The sequence below is a fragment of the Vombatus ursinus genome, unplaced genomic scaffold (assembly GCF_900497805.2).
Source record: "Vombatus ursinus unplaced genomic scaffold, bare-nosed wombat genome assembly UNPS02014818.1, whole genome shotgun sequence".
NCBI lineage: Eukaryota > Metazoa > Chordata > Mammalia > Diprotodontia > Vombatidae > Vombatus > Vombatus ursinus.
In genome coordinates this window covers 2220468-2241565 of record NW_020954596.1, presented here as the reverse complement: position 1 = coordinate 2241565, position 21098 = coordinate 2220468, and the positions used below count along the sequence as shown (strand labels likewise).

General features: G+C 40.2%; 1 protein-coding gene across 1 annotated transcript in view; it reads left to right on the top strand.

The window, feature by feature from the left end:
- GAK (cyclin G associated kinase) overlaps positions 1–18727 on the top strand; it is a 128741-nt gene extending 110014 nt beyond the window's left edge. Inside the window, exons 23-28 of the mRNA XM_027836261.1 lie at positions 1179–1233; positions 1380–1643; positions 4568–4830; positions 5886–6034; positions 13435–13611; positions 15270–18727. Coding sequence (XP_027692062.1) covers positions 1179–1233; positions 1380–1643; positions 4568–4830; positions 5886–6034; positions 13435–13611; positions 15270–15371 — 1010 coding nt within the window. The 3' untranslated portion in view covers positions 15372–18727. The remainder of the gene's footprint in view (positions 1–1178; positions 1234–1379; positions 1644–4567; positions 4831–5885; positions 6035–13434; positions 13612–15269) is intronic.
- Positions 18728–21098: the final 2371 nt, after the last annotated feature.

The following is a 21098-nucleotide window of genomic DNA, read 5'->3' as shown; positions in this document are numbered from 1 at the left end:
GACATGATTGCTTTGAAAGTGTTTTGCATGACTACACATCTATAACCTATATTGAGATGCTTGCCTTTTCAATGAGGGTGGGTGGGAAGGGAGAAAGGGAGAAAATTTATAACCCAAAGTTTTAAAAACACATGTAAAAAAAAAAAAGAAAGAAACAGCAAAAAATGACTGGTAGATTCTGTTTTTTCTACTTTGCCTTCTGGTTCTAAGAGACCTAGGTAATTTTGTTTTATGTTTTCTTGAAATAGGACATCCAACCTGTTTTTCTAGTTATGGCTTTTAAGTAGTACAGTGATTTTAATTTTTTTTCTCTGCCCCTTGTTTTTTATGTCAGTTGTTTTTCCTTTGAGACATCTTTGATTTTGTTCTATTTTTTCAGTCTTTTGACTTTCTTTTGATATTCTTATTGTCTCATAGAACATCATCTTTTACCCCTCCTGGCTTCTTACAGGCCCCACCTAAAATCTCATCTTTTCCAGGAAGCCTTCCCCAACCCCTAAGTATTCTAGTGCTTTCCCTCTGTTATTTTCTGTTTATTCTGTATATAGCTTGTTTGTACATATTGCTTATTGTCTCCCTCGCTAGATTGTGAACTCTTTGATAGCAGGGACTGTCTTTCCCCTATTTTTGTATCTCTTGTAGCACGTAGTACAGTGCCTGGCACTTGTTAGCCATTTAATAACTGTTTATTGCCTGACTAAAATGTTTATTGACTATTTCAGTCTACATTTCAGGGTGTTTGTTGCTTGGGCATGGTTTTTTAACCTCTTATAACAAGCTGTTAATTTCCTTTCCAATATTTTCTTTCATAGCTCTCATTCCTTTTCTGATTTCTTTCCTCTAATGCCCTCATTTCATTCACAAAAAACATTTTGAACTTTTTTTTTTAATTCCTTCTTCTTTTTCCAGGAATTCCAAAGTTGAATTTATGTCTGAGCTGTGTTTTTCATTGTCATTTTGCTTGTAGATGTTTTGGAGTCATTCTGTTCTTCTGAGTTTGTGTCTTGAGCATCCCTATCACCATAATAGGTCTTTGTGGTGGGGTGGGTTTTTTTTTCCTTATTTTTTCAGCTTGCTTCCTGACTTTGAACTTGATGTTAAGCTTAGGCACTGCACACTTTTGGAGGAATATCTGGGGGCGGCTTTCTTCTGGAGTATTGAGTGTTGTGTTATTCCAGGTTCTCAGAAACAGCTCGGGCTGGAGACCTGCAATCTTTCAGTGCTCCACGTGAAGTAGTCTGGTGTGGGGCAAAGTCTGATTACTGGAGGCTCCCCTGGTCTGAGCTCTGCAAACTTCTTACCCAGGTTTGAGTCTGAGTCACAGTAGATGCTGCTGGACTGAACCCCTTTCAGCCACCTGGGAAGCTCTGCTGATTCAGAGGAACAGAACTGTCGGCTCTCCTTGGGTCTGTTATTCCTGACCTGGTTATTCCTCTGGGAGCTTCAGACAAGACTGAAAGCTGGAAGCTAGAACTGAGGTCCTGCTGCTCGGCCTCTTGGGTCAGAGCCAGGCAACAATCGCTCGCTTCTGAACTTGCTTCTTGCTCAGGACTCAGCCAAGGGCCTTTGACCAACATTACCCCAGGCTCAGGTCCGTTTCTCAGTATGCCCTGGATCTTTGACAAAGACCTGAGTAGTGAGCGGCAATTCTGCACTCTTCACAAGGTTAAGTTCCTCTGTGCTGGATTTGGGACCCTTGCCTTCTTGCAAAGTCTTTCCCAGCTCTGTTCTTGGCTAGACCCCAACCCCAGTCCACATACTTCTCTATATGTCTCCCTATGCCTTCCTAGGCTGGAAAAATGATTGTGTGATTTTTTTTTTCCCCCTTTGATTTCCTAGTTGGGACTCAGTGTGATGTAGGAGGATGAACCTTGAGAAAAGATTGTTGTATTTGGTTACTAGAATTTTATTGATGACTTTTGGAAAGTCCCCGCAATTTGATGTGCTCTCTCCTTCCTCTTAACTTCCTTACTATTCTGTACTTCTTATTGTCATTTTAGCTTTTGTTGTAGTTACTTAGGGAAAAAGAAAACAGACTAATATTAAGTCTAGGAGAAACCCAGAGTGAGAGAAATGAGAACATGGTGGCTGTACCATGAAAGAAGGATTAAACTTGTCCTATTTGGCCCCAGGAGGCTGAATTAGGACCAGTGGGTAGAAGTTGACATAGTTAGAGTGTTGGTCATCTCCATAGAGACAATTTAGGTTCATTAAGAACAAATTATGCCCGACTAACTTCAATTTGTTTTTTGATACAGTTGCTAGGCACTAGATCAGGAGATTTTTGAGTGGATGCTGAGTTATATCGGTTTTGCCTTGTCATTTGACAAGTCTCTCATGAGATCTTTGTGGACAGGATGGACACAGGCAAAGTGTGGTAGCAGTTAAGTGGGTTCAGGACTGATTGATTGGCTGGACCCAAAGTTTGAGGATTACTGCGTCAGTGTTAGTTTGAGGATGTGTCTCTTGTGGAATAAATACTTAAGGTTCTGTGTGGCCCCATTCTATTCCACATTTATTCAGCGACTTGGATGAAGGCGTAGATGGCATGCTTCTTAAGTTTCTGCCGGGAGAGATAGCGAATGTGTTCGATGGCATTTGGCATCTAAAGAGATCTCAAGGGGTTGAAATACTGGGCTGAGACCTTGTCGCTATAGTTGAATGTAGCTGTATTGGAATGGTTGAGTGAGAATTGTGGGAAGGACTGGTTGTTTTTTTGTTTTTGTTTTTTTTACTGCAGAGGAATAGGACAGGAGAAGATAGGGGGTAAGAGAGGAATAAGTATAATTGAATGTGAAAGAAGAGCAGAAGGAAGGATGTGAGGCACCTAGGAGATAGCAGCACATGGAGGGGAGTAAGGAAGGTAGAAGCTCTCATACCTGTTAATCTTCCTACCTTATCTTTGAGTGGTTCTTTACAAAGGTGTTTTTCTCTGACCTCCCTTTGTATGTTAATCCTATTTGACAACCCTGTGCTGCCTGCTCTGATGGTGAGGGGCCTTAGTGGAAGTAAAGTTGTGGGAAACATTGGCCTCACAGGTAGCAGTTTCTCTCCTCAGTTTCCTAGTCCCTTCCGCCCTCTCTTCCAGAGGGCGGGCTGACCCAGCCTTCTGTAGTTGTGAGCAGTGTGCTTCTTATATAGTCCTCCTGGGAGTTCCCTGCTGGGTCCTCTAGCTTCTTGCTATGCAGGCACCTGGCTGGTTGGTCACATGCAGGGATAAGGTGGCCTTATACTTTAACTGTCAAAGCACAAAACGTGGGCTACAGAGCTCACTGAATTAGCTCAGCTGTAATCCAGAACATCCTGGTCAATGTTGGTGCTGCTTTGGATGCAAAGGGCTGAGGTTCTGTTGGACATACTTACCTGGATGAGCTGTCACTCTCGTTGTTGGGATGAGGTTCATCTTAACACTGGTGCAATCAACAACCCCTTATGCCTTTTTCTCCTGTGCAGTTCTTGTCAATTTATTCAGCATAGCGTTATGGATTTAGAAGTGGAGAAGATACCGGAGATCATCTAGTCCATTTTACAGATGAGTAAACAGATGAGGCAAAAAGACACTTAAGTAAAAATGAAGTACACAGATGTTTGTAATCTTCTGTTACATATAGTACATCTACTCCCTTAAAACTTTTTAGTACCTGGCAGTGGGCATTGCCTTTGCAAGAAACCAGTGCTGGCCATTGTGCTATATTAACTTAACCTTTCTTTAGTGCTTGAAAAGTTACTAAATACTTTTTTTCATAGTGACTCTGGGACGTAGTATGATCATCTCCATTTTATAAAGGCGAAAATAGAGCCACCACTGGTTCTGTTGGCCCAGTTGGTCCAGAAGGGGGAAATCTAATGTAATGTAGTCATAGAGCAAACTTTTCAAGAGAGGACTTTGCTTCTTTCTCATTCTGATGTTAATGCATTTGTTTAATCATGGCCTTAAATATCCATTTCCTAAAGAAGAATTTACGCATCATCCAAACTTAAAACCTGGCTAAGGCCAATGAAATTCATGGAGAGCAAAGAGTTGGAGGGAGTGGAAGGGAAGGGAGCTTGATTTATTCTGCTTTCATTATCATTGGAGGGGGGGGGGGCGGTGTGAGCCCTTTGAATTTAGTGGGCAAGTAGAGTGTTGATTTATCTATAAGCATGAGCTGATGTTTTACATTGTCATTGGTCCTTGGTTTAACCTTTGTTCCAGGTTAGGAGACTGGGCCTTATAGACTGTCAGAGTATTTTGTGATCATTTTAGCATCAGTTATATCAGATGGCTTGTATTTAGTGTTATAACCTTGAAAATTCAAAGTATCCTTGTTGAGTACTAACACAGTACTATTTTCCAGCTGTTAGAAGTCCTTTAAAAGACTAATTGGAGGAGGAATGGAGACTGCTGATGTCTCTGAGTTCTGTTAGCTATGTTCTCTGTATCCAGAGCATCTTGAATAATTGAAAGCTACAATATAGATTTTCACTCTGAAAATGTATTCCTCTAAGCTTCACATTGCTGTGCCATTGTTTTCAGTGGTTTTTAAGACAGTAATGTCAGAAGTAGTGTTTTCAGTAGTTTTTGAAGGTCACTTATTTCCATGAAAACTTCCTTGTTTCCTTCAGGTTCTTCTTGTGGATTTTCTCCTGGTGGATTTGCCTCAAAAGCAACTCAGTCTTCAAAAGGTGGGAGCCCATGGCAGACAAAGCCCCCAAATTATGGTCCATCATGGCCTTCCCAGGCAAAATCACAACAAACCAAATCCAGCCCACAGACGAAACCTAATTATTCTGTGAACTTCAGTGTTATTGGAGGACGAGAAGAGAGGGGCATTAGAGCTCCCGGTTTTGGTAAGTTATAGGTGTCTTTAGGTTTTTTATTCTGTTAGTCCTAAAGGATCATTGAGCTGGAAAACATTATTGAATCCCTAGGGCAGGGAAGGGAACAACCTGAACAGAGTTAAAACGTTAAATTGATTAATGGTGTATAATGAGCTCTCTGTATGGATCCTGTTGAATAATGCTGTTTCCCAAAGGGAATTATTTAGCCATATTGGAAAAAACAAACAAACAAAATTGATGCTTATTATACTAGACTAGTAGTTACTAGTTACTAGTGGTTACATACACTTTTGATTAAGTCTAAACCATACCAACTAGAGAAAACTAGATTATCTGTTTATCCCCTTGTTAGAATTATGGGTCTTATTAGTGTCTTGTTCAGGGGCATCTAGGTGGTGCAGTGGATACAGGAAATTTAGGAAAATTAAAATCCGGCCTCAGACAGTAGCTGTGTGACCCTGGGCAACTCACTTAACCTTAACCTCTATTTGCCTCAGTTCCTCTTCTGTAAAATGGGTACACACTGGAAAAGGAAATAGCAGTGGTTTAATCCAGTATCTTTGCCAAGAAAATTGCATGGACAAAGACCGCAGGGTCATGTAGAATCAGACCCATCTGCACTACTGAACAACAAACAACAAGTGTATTGTTCAGGGCCACACTTCATCAGTACAAATGTATGTCTGTGTATCATCTCACCAGATTAAACCAGTTCCTCCCTTCTTCTGTGTCCCTTCCTCCACCCCTCTCCTCTTTCTCTCTCATATATGCTGCTTTTTGTAATGTGCTTCTTTGAGAAAAGGTGGTCTTTCATATGGGAGAAAATATAGGGTTTTTTGGGGGTTTTTTTTAGGCATTTGGGGTTATGTGACTTGCCCAGGGTCACGCAGCTAGTAAGTGTCAGGTGTTTGGTCTGAGGTCAGATTTGAACTCAGGTCTCCCTGACTTCAGGACTGGTGCTCTATCCACTGTGCCACCTAGCTGCCCCAGAAAATATAGTTTTAAGAAGGGTTACATATCATCAACTTCAAAGCAATTTTATTTTTTATTGTCTTGTCAATTAGTTCAAAAGCCAAAAGTTTCAGAAAATGATTTTGAAGATCTATTACCCAATCAAGGATTTTCATCCAAATCTGATAAAAAAGGACCAAAGACAATTGCTGAGATGAGGAAGCAAGAGATGTCTAAAGACATGGATCCTCTCAAGCTAAAGGTTTGACCATTTAAATCCATTCATGGTGTCAAAAGAAGGGGAGGGGCATTACTTTCAAAAGAACTTGATGTTTTCATTACAGTGGTGCCAAGATGCTATAAGATATGTGTGACGAAGTTGCTTTTAAAGGATTTTTATTTATGGGTAGAAAGCCAGGATGGCTTATCTAACATAGTCATATGTTATAAGAGGTCAAGATGATACTTTTCTTAGTTGTGACCCTGCAGAGGCCAAGACAATACAATGCTCCATGGGGTAGTATGTAGCCATTAATGACCACCCAGAGTTCCAGGGGCTAGGAGTATCTTCTGGGAACAACTCAGTCCAAGGGTCTTTTGCTTGGTAATACAGAACAATATGTAGTTATTTTAATTGTGGCATGGAAAGGGCCTAGATTAATGGGTATCAGGTCTATAGTTAATTTGATGCTGAAATAGCTAGAAAACAGGCTCAAGCTTTTAAAAGATTTTGACAGGCAGAAATGATGAATCTCAACAGGAAAAAATGTGAAGCCTCACATTTAAATTGCTTGATGGTATTTTTTTCCTTTTCTTTTTTTTTCTTTTCTTTTCTTTTTTTTTTTGGTGGGTGTGTGGGGTGATAGTTTAGAATGGAGAGTTATAAATAGTCATTTGCACTGGGACTAGATGGAAGAGACCCTGTTAGGCCTTACAACTTAGTTGGAGCTTAATACACGGCAGCAGCATGGTACAAGTCCTGAAACATCCCGTAACTCTGATTTAGGTGTCAGGAATAGAAACATAGTGTCTATAATGAAGGCAGTGATAGCTCTGCTGTCTTCTGCCCTGGAGATTTGTGAAAGGAGACTGACAACTGGAATGATGAGGGGACATGAAGTCATCATTTTAGGTACAATTGATGGGAGTGTTTAGTCAGGAGAAGACAAGAATAAGGGGAAAATTCAATTCAACAAACAGTTATTAACTGCCTGGTATTATTCAAGGCCTTATACCTGGTGATGCTCATACACGATGAAAAAATGACCATCCCTGCCCTTATATTCTGGTAAGCTGTAGCTGCTGTCTTCAGCTATTTGAAGGGTTGTCATTGAGGAGAGGGGGCAAACTTGTTCTTTGTAGCCCTAGAGGAAAGAATGACAACTAACAAATTGAAGTTATATAGGGAAGCAAGTTTTATCTCAGTCTAGGAAAGACATTTCTAACAGTCTGAGCAGTCCCACAATGGAAGGGGTTGCCTTGGCAGGAAGTGTCTGTCAAGTAGAAACGAGATACCATTTTTCCTTTATTTTCTTTTTTTTTTTTTTTGTCAAAGAGGAATGCTACATCAAATGAGAAATGGGGCTAGGGTCCCACCAAAGTTCCTTAAAACTCATAATTTTCAGTGACTATTTAGAGAAATATAATGTTTTCATACTCTGAATTTAGTACAAATAATAGCTGACACTTACGTGGCATTTTAAGGTTTGCTAAATGGTTTACACATCTTTTATTTTATTTAACCCTTATAATAACCCTATAAAGTAGAGGCTCTTATTCCCATTTACAGAAGAGGAAACTGAGATATGGAGAGAAATTGTGATGTGAACAAGAGCTCACCGTTAGTCTTTGAGGCCAGATTCAGACTCGGGTCTTCCCGCTCCAAGTCTAGTGTTCTTCTATGATATCTCTCGCTGCCACAATTCAGCAAACATTAAGCACCTTCAGTATGAAGTAGACTGTGTTAGACTGTGATGATAGAGAGATAAAAATGGTAACACCAGCTTTCAAGAAACTTATATTTTAATGAGAGGTCATACCATGAACACATAGAAGTAGAATATGCCAAATGCAAAGGAAAGAACCAAGTGGTGCTATGAACAATGTGAAGCGAGAGCTATCAATTTCAGCAGGGTTGGCTCAAGGGCAGCTTCGTCAGGGGACTGTACTTAACTTGTACTTGAGAGGAATATTTTAGATGATGATCTTGGGTGGAGCCTGCCCCTGTGTCTTGAAAGATGGCTTGAACAGAGGGAGAAGGGAACAGCTAATAATATAGTTTGATGGGAACTTAAGGGTATATGAAGGGAAATGGAAATAAAATAAGCCTGTTAATGTAAGTGGAGTCTGATTGTGAAGGTCATTGACTGGTAGGTTAAACACTTTGTGTTTTATCCTTTTTTGACTAGGGAAATGAAATGGTTAAATTGTGCTTTAAGTTATCATAAATAATAATAGAAATAATTAGCTAATACATATGTATATATGTAGAAATACATATATAATGCCATAGTTGACAAAGTGCTTTATGTATCTCATTTGGATTTTATCAGGAAGGTTATTTTAGTAATTGTGGTAATGTGGTAATTTGGTAATATTCAGTAATTGTGTGAAAGTTGTTTGGAGAGATGAGAGCCTGGAGACAGGAGGATATTATAGTAGTAGTCCAGGCATGAGATGATGGGCCTGACCTTGGCTGTTGAAAGTGTGAAAAGAAAGGAAGTGATAGATGTGGGAACTTCTCCCAAGAGAGAGTTTATAGGATTTGGCAGATAGTTGGAAGCAGAGGGCAAGGGAAGTTGACTGGTCAGCTCTTAGGGGGAAGATGATGAGGTTATTTATATGACTTACTTATATTAAGTGCAAGGTACATTTAGGAAATATTCAGGTGAAGACAAATAGGCTGTTGTGGGACTAGAGAATAGGAGAAAGGGTGGGTCTAGATTTGGCAGTCATCTGATAAAAGTGATCAGAGTTTTAAAAGATTTAGCTGGAAAGTACATTATAGGGCATCTAGCTCAGCTCTTTCATTTTACAGGTGAGGAAACTGAGGAACAGAGAGGGTAAGTGACCTACTTATGGTCACATAGGCACTCAGGCTCTTTAACTTCAAATCCAGTCCTCTTCCACTAAACTAATTCTCTTGAAATCACTGGAAAACTCATTCACTTGGGAGTGGAGAAAGAATAGGGAGAGAAGAGAAGGTTGAAGACAGGTTCTCAAGAGAAGGACCCACACTTAAGGGGCAGGAAGAGAAAAACTGATCCAGCAAATAAGATAAGACTCACAGTAATGGATTATTGCTCTGTTATTAGTGATAGAAAATAATTTTAGCTCTCCAAATTACTTCAGATTTAACTTGTGTTACTTAGGTGTTTGGTAGAATAAATTTTTTTAAAGATTTCTTTTGGAGAGTAAGAGCACTCAATACACAACTCTATTTCTTAAAATTAAATTTGTTACAAATTTTAAGACATCTGTAAAAATCTGCATTGCTGTGGCATATGTCTTATTTGGTAGACAATGGAGTGTTTCTAGAAATGTTGGAAAAAAGAGGGGTGAAATGATCAGAGCAATTCAGTAAGAGAATATTCACATAGTGATAAGGAGATGGACTAGAGGGAGGGAGGGAATGGCCTCCTATGTGCTAGGCACTATTAAGTGCTTTACTAATATTTCTTTATTTGATCCTCACAATAACCTTGAGAGGTAGATGCTGTTACTATTCTCATTTTACAGATGAGGAAACTGAGGCAGACAAGTGCCCAGCTCTGTGACACACAGCTAGTAAGGGCCTGAAGGTGGATTTGAGCTCCGGTCTTCCTGACTCCAGATCTGATACTCTATTCACTGTACCAGTGGCAGTTCCTCTAGAGAAGGAATAGCTTTGGAGACAATGGGGTACAGTGATTATAGGTCATTAAACTTGGAGTCAGGAAGACCCGGGTTTGAATTCCGCCTCAGACACTGTGTGACCCTGGGCAAGTCACCTAACCTCTCTGTGCTCTTGAGCAGGGGTATGACAGTCAAATTTGTACTTAATGATGATTGTTTTGTCAGAATCAGAGAGGGATTGACAGGACACTGGTAAGTTCAGTTAGGAACCTATTGCAGGTAGCCCAGGGAAAGCTGAAGAAGGCCTAAACTTGTGGTGGCCATGTGAGTGAAGGGAAGGGAACACAATATGAGACATGCAATGGCACAAATGACGAGAGTTAGGATCAAATAAGATATGAAGATCCAAGGATGTCCCATGGGTGGCTAGAAGGTGTGATGGTTCCTGCAGAACACAAAAAAATGATGTTTTGAGTAAGAGTTGCTTTAGGAAAGAAGACAGTGGTTTGGATTATGTTGAGTTTGAGATAATTTTAGGAGAGAGACTAGGTCTAGATATATAAAATTATCTACATAGAGACAACAGTTGAACTCATAAAGCTAATGCAGTCACCGAGAAAAGAATATAAAGAGAAAAGACCCAAGACAGAACTGTGGAGCTAACCTGTGGTTAGAGAGTGGGACGTAGATAAGAATCCAGCAAAGGAGACCGAAAGCAGTTAGGAGAGAGCAGTGTCGTGAAAACCCAGGAAGGAGTAAGTATCCAGCCATTGCTTGCTCAGTAGTATCAGATGCAGAGAGGTCAAGAAGGATGAAGTATGAAAAAAGACTATTTGACATAACAATCAAAAGATTGTTGGTAACTTTGAAGAGACCAGTTTTAGTTGAGCAGTGAGCTCAGAATCCAGATTGCAAGAGATTGCAAAGTAAGTGGGAGGAGGAGAAGTGGAAGATAGATTTTTTTCCCTAGGAGTTAAGAAGTCATGTCAGGAAGTGCCTGGGCAAGCCATGATCACGTCTTAGCTCTAATCTTGACTCTTGACTTTCTACCTCCACCTCATCTCTCTGGAGATGCCTCTATCCCTACAGACCTCTCTTCTGATTGGTGAGTTCCTTCCTGGAACCTCAAATTTGAGGAGATGCCCAGGCCAGCCATGCTCACTTCTAACCTGATTATACCCTCATTAGAATGTAAGCTCCTTGAGGGCAGGGACTGTCTTTACTTTTACTTATATTTATTAGTAAGTGCTTAGTAAATGCCTTATCTATTTTGCTCTAAAGAGAGACAGAATATAAATGATATTTTATGAAGAGAAGACAGAGGAAAGATTTTTAAGGATTGGGGAGGCGTAGGGTGTTTATAGGCTGCAGGGAAGGCATGAGTGGATATGGAGAAATTGAAGATTAGTGGGCCTAAGGTGGAGGGGGGTAGAGGGAGGATGGTTAAAAAGGCAAACTCATGAAAGAGACGGGAGGGCAAGCAATAGGAATATGAAAAGAGAATGATGAAGAGGAGTAGACTGAAAAATATGAGGGAGCTCATGTTGGATGGTCAGTCTTCTCAGTAAAGCATGAGACTAGGGGGGTTAACTAACATTTAGTTAGATGAAGGAATCAGACTTTAGTAAGATGGGTCAAAATTTAATGGGTGCAGATAAAATCCCTTGTTTGATTATTTGTTACAAAGATCCTCCCTCCCTCCCTCCTTCCCTTTCAGGGACTAGAAATAGAGTTGCCAAAAGAAAAAAGGTCAGTGAAGGATTTTTTTTTAATGTACAGAAGAGAACAGAAGGCCAAAAGGAATCACAGACAAGCAAGGCAGCTTTGAAAATTATATTTTGAATTTATTATATACTTTAAAAGAAGAGCAAACTTCTACATAATGCATTATCATATATAATCTTTTCTACTCTGTTTATGGAAATGTTTTATTTGGTGTTTAATTCACAATTTTAAAAAATCTAGAACAAAAGTCAGCTGCATAAAAGCAGGAATGGAAGAAGTATGGCTAGGTAATAGTTCATGTGAAAAAAAACCTGGATATTTTAGTAGATTGCAAGCTCAGTAGGAGTTAACAGTATGACTATAACCACTAATAATAATATGACATTAGGCTGCATTAATAGTAGTATGGTGTTCAGAGTAGGGAATATGATAGTCCTGTTGGCCTGTGGGCTTCTCAGACGCCATCTGGAGTGTTTTCTCTAATTTAGGATGCCATGTTTTAGGAGGATCACTAAAAAACTGAAGTGTATCCAGAGTATAACCCAGATAATGAAAATATTTGAATCCATGCCATACAAGGATTATGTTGAGTAAATTGAGAATGTTTATTTCTCCTGGAGGAAAAAAGATTTAAGGAGGGAAACATGACAGCTGTTTTTTCACTGTTTAATGAGTTGCCATGTAGAAGAGGATTTAAGTTTATTGTATTTAGTCCTGGATTGGAGAACTGGGACTATGGGTCAGCATGAAAAACAACTTCCTCAGTAGTTAGAGCTGCCCAGAAGTGGAATGGGCTGCTTTGTCAAGATGGTGGGTATTAATACATTCCCTATCACTGGCTATACTCAAATAGCACTGAATGGACACTTCTTGGTGATAAAACAAAGCCGAATCATGTGTTATTAAAGTAGTCATTAGACTGTATGTACTCCTAGGTCCCTCCTAACTCAGGCATCTCATTTTGTGATTCAGGGTAAGGGCAAAAGCCAGCAGAACAGGGTTAGAGTTTAGAGGAAAGGAGCAGAGGTTATTTCTGGTAACCAACAGACCATTTTATTTAGGCAGAGTTTTTGAGCCCTGGTAAAAGATTATTATTATAATCTCTAACTATTTTCAGGACCAGTTCCCAAGTAAAGTTAGTATTTGGTGCAGCAACCTAGTGGAAATTGAGACCTGAATTCTAGTCTTGGTGATACCTGTTTATATGACCTTGGCTAATAAAAATGTGTGTGTGTGTGTGTGTGTGTGTGTGTGTGTGTGTGTGTGTGTGTGAATGAATTAAATGGGCTTTTTTTTTTTGGCGAGGGTGAGGCAATCGGGGTTAAGTGACTTGCCCAGAGTCTCACAGCTAGTGAGTGTGAAATGTCTGAGGCTGAATTTGAGCTCAGGTCCTCCTGACTCCAAGGCCAGACCTCTCTCCACTCAGCCACCTAACTGCCCTAACTAGATGGTTTTACAAGTCTTTGTTAGCTCCATTTTGTAATCAGCTGAACTCATGGTAATTAGAAGCTGTTATTTTGAATGGTACTAGTTCTTGTCTTAAAGGAATATCAAAATCTCACTAACCTAGGCCTAATTAATTCCTGGAGGTCAATTGGAATAAGTGAAAACTTTAAATTCTAGTATATTTTAATATAACCAAACTAGGTTAACAAGTGTTGTCTAATAACACTAGCTTTAATGTAGAGTTAAGTAATTATAGCATCAGTTGTATGTAAATATATGGTTTTCGACTGTTTGAGAAACATCTCAAATTATTTTTATTTTTACAAAACCTTAATATTATTACTTGAATTAAAACAGTTCTACAACTCTTGTTTACATTTTTAATGTGGTAAATCCTGTTTATTTTAGCTAATTCTAAGATAGTTATTCAGTCTAAAGGTCATCATGTTTTTTCTCTTTAAAAAGAAAAGTAGCACATGGCATTGTAGATGTCTCACGTAAGACTGTAACCTACAAAAGAGGAGTGCATCATCTTTGGTGGAAAGAGTTTTTATACCAGGCGTTCCTGAAAGTCATATAAAGAGTTTTATGAATGAACTGAAAAATTTAAGAGTATGCAGATATACAGATTAAGTTTCTTTTTCTGTACCTTCTCAGCTTCTCGATTGGATTGAAGGAAAAGAGAGGAATATAAGAGCACTAATTTCCACACTGCACATGGTGCTTTGGGAGGGAGAAAGCAGATGGAAGCCAGTTGGCATGGCAGACCTGGTGACTCCTGAGCAGGTGAAGAAGTACTATCGAAAGGCTGTGCTGGTGGTTCATCCAGACAAGGTGAGCATCCAAGGTACCTGTGGAATTTTCCTCTCCCCTCTTCCTCAACCTCCCTCTCTATCCCTCTCTCCCTCTCCTTTTCCCTCCCCCTCCACCCTCCACCTTTTGTTTTTGAACTGCAAGCATTATGAAGTCAGGCCATGAGGACTTGGAAAAGCTTTTCAGCCCAAGTGGATGCCTTTACTGCAGGCACTAAACTGAATAATTTTTATTTTTATCAACATTAAAGCATAAACATTTGTTGAATATTTTAAAACATCTATTTTTGGACCCTTGAGCTCTGTTGAATAACTCACATTTTCTTCTAAGACTATTTTGTAATCAAATGTTGTAATGTAGCAAATGAAATGTTACTATGTAACATTTACATTTAGCTGAAGGATTTAAGTCAGTCTGTTGTGTGCTCTGATCTCTAAGCAAATTGTCATGTGCTGGTGAAGGAGGGTGAATTTAAAAGGTTGCTGTACTTCATGGATAATGCTATTATTGTTATTGAAGAACTATGGATGGGAGGAAGAGGATGTTTTAGTTGGTGATGGGTTATGTAGAGTCATGTGTACTTTCTTGCTGTTGTGATTGGTGTTGGGTACACACATTTGTTATCTGGATGTCTCTGGGGTGGCTGATGGAGGGGAGAGGAAGGGGAAATAATGAAGGTTCTGTGTGTTGCCCCTATATAGGTTTGTTAGTACCTTGCTTTGAGGTAACTGTCCAGGACTAATTGTTTAGTTGTTATCCTTATTGTCTTTGTTGTTTATCTCATCCTTGTATGTTCAAGATCGCAATTAGGAGAAGGCCCCTGTGCTGAATGACTAGGGAGAGAGTGCCTTGCTTGTGATCTGAGATACTTCAGAGCAGATTGGAAACCTGTTACCTAGCTTAGCTCCTCTAGGGTTATGAAGATCTGTGAAGCCAAGGCTAGATCATTAGCCCAAAGGTTTATCAAGGACAGAGTGCCGAGGCTCTCACCCATCAGATAGGCAGAATGCTGTCTCAGGAACTGTCCTTCCAGGGTTGTTGTGAGGATCAGATGAGAGAATTGCCTCTGATTACAGCTGAGGGTGTGAAGCCCACAGCAATGGGCTACCATTATTTAAATCACACCTGCTTGTATTGGCAGCTGTTACATTACCTTTTCCTTTGTGAACTCCTGCTGAGCTTGCTACCTACCCTTTGAACCAGGGGAGAATTGAGAAGGAATTTATGTGCCTGAAGAAACTTTTTGACTCTGATGTGTAACTTTACAATCCTCGGCCAGGGTTAGGCTTTTGCCAGTGTTAAAGCCTATTCACCTCAAGAGCAAATTACATGGGATGTTTTTACCAGCTGAGATTTGGGAGAGTGGTAAAAGAACAGACTATTCAGAGCCACTTTGTCAGTGATAGTGAAGCATCTCTGATCTACACAGCCACCCAATTGTAGCTCCTCTTGCCCTGAGGAGCTTTTGTCTAAAATTCATGCTCGACTTTGTGGGCATTTTGTGAGTGGCCTTAGGTGCTTGGCCAACACTAGACTGCTCTCAGTTTTTGCCATGTGGCTCTGGTTAGTGCTGTAGAAATTGGGGGTTGGGGGGACAGAGGCAAGGCCAGGTGAGACTTGCTTGAGTCTCTATAGAGGAGGCCGCCAGTTTCTGATGTCTGTCTTTTCTTTCTTCCCAGGCCGCCGGGCAGCCATATGAGCAGTATGCCAAAATGATCTTCATGGAATTAAATGATGCCTGGTCAGAGTTTGAAAATCAGGGATCCAAATCCCTTTTTTAAAACCTCGGTTTTTGGGATTTTCAAAATGCATTGGCAGCAGAATGGCGTCTGAAGGTGTTGTTTGTTGGACTTTTAATGTTCCTAGAATTCGAGAGAGAATTTCATGAGCTCATCCTCAAGTTTGAAATTCTACTCTTGTAGATGAGGTGTATTGTAAAATGTAAATCAGCAAAGGCCTCTTGCCATGCCACAATCATAGCCCAGAATGAACCTTTTTCCCACTCAGTTTGATTATGAAACACATAAATCTAATGACGTCCTCGTTTGGAGTGTAAGAAGAGCGAGCCATTCATTCTGAAGCCACCAATATTGGTTGGTTTTTTGCCCAAAAGGAAGACAACTCTGACTTGTGCTTCTGTTGTTTCCCTAGTTTGTGATTGGAGTTTGATGTTTAGTGCCTCTCACCTCAGTCCAAGCTCTTTAGTGCAATGAGAAACAGTGAATTTGCTAAGCACAGCATTGTTACCTGAATCTATAGAAGGTGTACATTTACATCTGTATTTTATGTAATCATCCTGATAATCACTTTTGTATATAATTAAAATGTTTTCTGATGATAACCTGCATTCCTTATAATGAATTGGCAGCCGCTAAGCCAACATTCTTGGTTATGGGAAGCAAGGAACCAAGTTGTTTGCAAATCACAATTCATGACTCTGGACAGTGGTTGTATGTCACATGGAGAAAACACTGGCATTTTTAATATAAGTGATTGCATGTTAAAAATCCTTTGTGTTATTTATGAAGAACTTTTTGGACTTTAAACTGTATTGCCAGGGTTTATTTTCCCAGCTCATGGCACCTGTAACTTCTGATTCTTTACTCCTCCCCATAACCCCTCCAGTGGAATAGTGTGAATTCCATTGGTTTTATAAATATGCTGATGGAAAAGAAGATTGTCCTACTTATTTCTGAATCTGATCTTGAAATGTGAGCGCAATTTTGTTTACCATGCTTATTTCTGTTATGAAGTCAGCAAATGTTATCTCATTTGCAATTTGTTGTTGAAAAAATTTACTGTTCTTTTATTGTATGTCTGGTCAGCGCTTGACTGTATTGACTGGATCCATACATCTCATTGTCAGAATGTCTTAATAAGCAATGATACATACCCAGGCAGATGACTGTTGGCCTTGAGTTCACACACACACCTTAGACACAAGAAGCAACTCTCACTATCTTAAGTACAGGGACCAGATTCATGTCTGATTTGTAACAGAAGGTACTTTAACAATGATAAAGAACTCTTTACAGTCTGGGCTGCTACTGAATTTGGTTGACAACTTTTACATACATGTTCCATTCTTTTTGAAAAAGAAGGAGGGAAGGAAAACAAGGCAGAAAGGGGAAAAAAGGGGAGAAAAGAGGGAAGAGGAGGAAAACTATCTTTTACAATGGATAGTGACCCTTTTCAGTATAGCATGACCTGAAGTGATTTTCTCTGAGAAGCCTTGCAGTTCTCTAGCTCCTCTAGTCTGAGCTGTTAGTGCCAATTCTAGCTATACCAGCAGCTAATGGTGGTATCTGGGGTGAGAGATTGTAGAATTAAACACTGGAAAAATAAAAAAATATTAACTTCCTTCTGTTAAATGGCATATGTAAGGTAGCGTCTGCCTAGAGTGTCTTAACTACCAGTAGCAGGAACATGAAAAGAAAAGTGAGGTTAAGAAAACGTTCTTGATTTTTCAATCCATGGTTCATGTGAATTCTTTTTTAAACACATAATTGGTATCTGGGGGGGTGGGGTCAGGTGAGGCAATCTTGACAAGTATATTACAATTACTTCATCTTCCCAGAATACTAATCTGGTCTGACTTCTTGATGAGCTCTGTTTTTGACACTAGAGAGTAGAACGTATCCCACCCGGCAAGTCAGATTTCTTTCTGCCGGTTATATGTGGCCTTTCTAAGCTCCACAAGAGCCCCCGTGTGGTATTCAGGGACAGTTAGACCAAATTTTGTTAGGAAGTCTTGGGACACTGCAGTGTGTCATTCTCTGGTTGAGAAAGAGCAGTCTCATGAATAAATTAGAAAGGAGCCAGCACCAAGCACTAAGAACGTGGTAGGGGAGCTAGAATACAGTGAGCTGCGTGTGGAAATACTTAAATAGGCCATTTGGAGTCTGCCATAGAGGTGCTAAATGAAAACAATATAAAGGGAGCAAAGCAAAAGGAGGCTGCACTGGGGCCTTATAGGAGGGGAACAGGAGGAAGGCTGAACTGTTCAACATAGACTGTTCAAGATAGTACCAGTGACTTTGGACTGCTAGCACTTATTTCCACAAACAGTGGGAACTTAGGGAAATAGCTGAGAATTGTTAATAAGCAGATAGAAGCCTTCTCTTTTTAAAAAAAGAAAGGACATTAAGGTGTCATAGTAGAATTAATGGTAAAAATAGCGAATGAATGAATGAATCTAAGTAGGCTGAAATTTCTCATATTATAATCATGTAGGTGTCATGGTTCAGTGGTTGTTCATTGGTGCTGTTGCTGAGTTCTTCTTGAGCAGTAGATCCCTGGGCGTTGGGATAACATTGCAGTGGAAGGCAGGGAAATTTGCCTTCCTGCCCTAGTGCCTGAAAAGCATCTCCAGGTGGGCAGGTAGGTGGTTTCTGCTCACTTTACCAGCACTTAATCTCAGTCTGTAAAGAGTACTTTTTTGACTGGGCCACAGCAAAAAATATCTAGTCCCTTCTCCACCCACCTCAGGAAAGTCTCTAATCTGGGGCTTTCTCCACTTAAGGGAGGTTGCTGCTGCCAGGAAGTGCCTCACGGAGCCTACAGGAGGCAAAGTGTCTGAGGCTCTGTGGTACCAGTCACCTGGATCCAGTCCTCTCCCCACCCCAGGACACAGCCCTCTTTGACTGCCGGGAAAGGGCAACATAGGGAAGGAATTTGGAAGGCAGGGGTGAGGTTGTTAGAAAACAGGTACAGGGAGGGGGGTGAACAGAGACTTTTTATAAAAAGTTGGGATAAAAAGTACTATTGCCATCAGTTATTCATTGGGAAATTGGGTCTTTTTTTATCCCAATGATATAGGGACACTGGCATGTTCAAGGTAGACAAGATATGCAAGACTGAGTTACAGGAAGGCACTGGATGGTGGACTCTAGCAGATTTTTCATGGGGTGGGGTGGGGTTTCTTTGAACACTGTTGAATGGACTTAAAAACTTAACAATGAATTGAATTTTTAAAAGGTAAATGAAGAATGAGAGGAATGTTGTTTTATTAAGTTGTCAGAGATGCCCAGTTAGATCATTGCAGATGATTTGATTTAATTTCATTTCCTTAAATAAGCACTGTATCAGAGCTCAGTTGATTGTAATAATTTACCCAAAATATAGGAGAATAAAGTTATCTGTTGGGGTGATCACAGAAATAAGGGTAGGATGGAGGTTAGAGAGAGAGAGAGAGAGAATGAATCATTGTTGAATGGGGGAGGAATGATAAAAAGAGGGAATATTCTGAAGCCGATCTTGTTTCCTATTCTCACAGCAGAGGAGTAAACACTGAAGGGAGGTCAGAAAATAGGAAAAAAAATGGTTCCTATTTCAAGGGCTGAAAGACTTTAAAACCTAATTTTTATCTCTTAAGGAAGTGGATACACATTTAAGATCACTAACCAGGAAGGGGGGAACCCTGGTGATAATGACAGTCTGTAGACAGATGAAGTAGTATTAGGGGATTAATGAATTAAAACTCAAAGGAAAGTTTAAGGAAGAGAATGTTTTCTTAATAAAGATGTGTATTCAAATCCAGTCTCAGACACATGACACTTAGTAGCTGTGTGACCTTGGGTAAGTCACTTAACCCCAATTGTCTAAGCAAAAAACAAAAACCAAAAACCAACCCAGTAAAGATGTGTAATATGGTGAAAAAGGACTTGAAGTCTGAGAAACTCCCCTATGAGCTACTGGAGATCTAGAGGAGATTGTCTCTTCTCCCATTTTTATCTTTAATTCACAGTCAGAACTCATTCGCTGGTCTACAGGAGTTGGCTACCTTGGACATTAGGTAGATCTACCTAACAGACACTTTGAATAATGGAGGAATATGTAGCCTTCATAGCTCACAGCTGTAGCTCCAGATCCCAATAGGGAAAATTTCCAGATTGTGTCACCAATGTATTTCTCAAAGCCCTGTCAGATACTGGGAAGGGAAGGGCATACGGAGTGACTAGTGATTTTTTTTCCAGCTAGTAGCAAAGTAGTCCATTTAAAGAAAGACAAGTATTTGGCATTAACATGATGAAGCTATTCATAAAAACTCCCACCGCCTATGTTGTGCCCTCATCTATGCCTGTATTTCGGAGAGCAGGGGGTCTCTTCTGCACTACACCCATGTGTGTCATTGGGCACACAAGCAGATTGATGGAGTGAGCTGGTCAACAAACCTTAACTAGTTGGATTGGGATTTTAGAACAGTGGTTTTTCTGTTTTCAAAATGATTCAACATGCTGTGTTGGAACATGTTGGAACTCTGTGAAAAGCTAAAGCAGTTAACTGAATAGTAAAAATGATTGATGTTGCTTATTAATAACTACTTGAATGATATCAAGCCTTTCCATTAAGTGCTTCAGAGAACACCCGTGTGATTAAGGATGGGAAGGATTAGGGAAGCTGAGGCCTGAAGAGGAAGTGCCTTGTCCAAGGCCACACTGAATGAGTGGGTTGGTGACAGAATCGAAAGCTGGAGCCTATTCTGGTCTCTCAGTAAGAGAAAGGTCCCATTTTTTTTTTTTGACCATTCTGTTTATAGAGCTTGGGAATAGGAGTTTGGTTACTGGAATGGTGGTCTGGATTTCAGGTGGTTGACGACTGCATCTTCCTCTTTACATCTGGTTTCCTTTTCCTTCCCATTTTAAAGGTGTATTTCCTGACCTCAGGGTTTATTCCCTGAGCTTTGGTTTTTGTGTCCTAAGCATGGGGAAAGCTGATTCAGATTTCCACAGAAGTCTGCAGAAAACATTAGGATGTTATGTCCATTAATGACAACAAAAAGTTGTATTTTGAACAGTGCCTTTGTCATTATTTCTAGATATATTTTTGAAAATAGGTAAAAATTGGTGTATTCTGTATGAGACAAATCACAAAAGTTGATCCTCTTCCAAGGGAACTCCATGCTCAGCACAAATACCTCAGTCTCCACACATTTATGTTTGTTTAGGATTTAAAGGGTAAATGTTTACGAATCTCAGAAATGTTCCTAGGTAAGCCTCCTTGCAGCTTACAGTAGCTCAGAATCATGTCTGTCACTAGGGACCAAAAGAAGGTGGATTTTTTTCTTTTTGGGCAGGGTGTGTGTGTGTGTGTGTGTGTGTGTGTGTGTGTGTGTGTGTGTGTGTGATGCTCTTAGTATTAAGTTAGTCATAAATAGAAATTACCACCTTCCTCTTGGTCAAGCCTGAAGCCTGTTGTACCCTATGATGGTGAGGGTAAATTGCCACCCTGATCCTTTATTTTAGTGATCTAGAGTCACCTCTAGATTTGTGTTGGCAAGGGGTCACTGTTCTGGGGATTATCAAGTTTCCACTGGTCAGTATATCCTATTCCCTAGCCATGTTCCAGGTGCAAGAGTTGGGTTGGGTCTGGTCAGGTCAGGCCTAGGGAGAGTAAGCATGCCTCTTTCATTGCCCTGTAGGTACCCTGGCTTCACTGGCCCTGTAAGTCTGTGGGAGCCTAGGAAGATAGATTCAATTGCAGGGGAAAGGGTAGTTGTTCATCAGGAC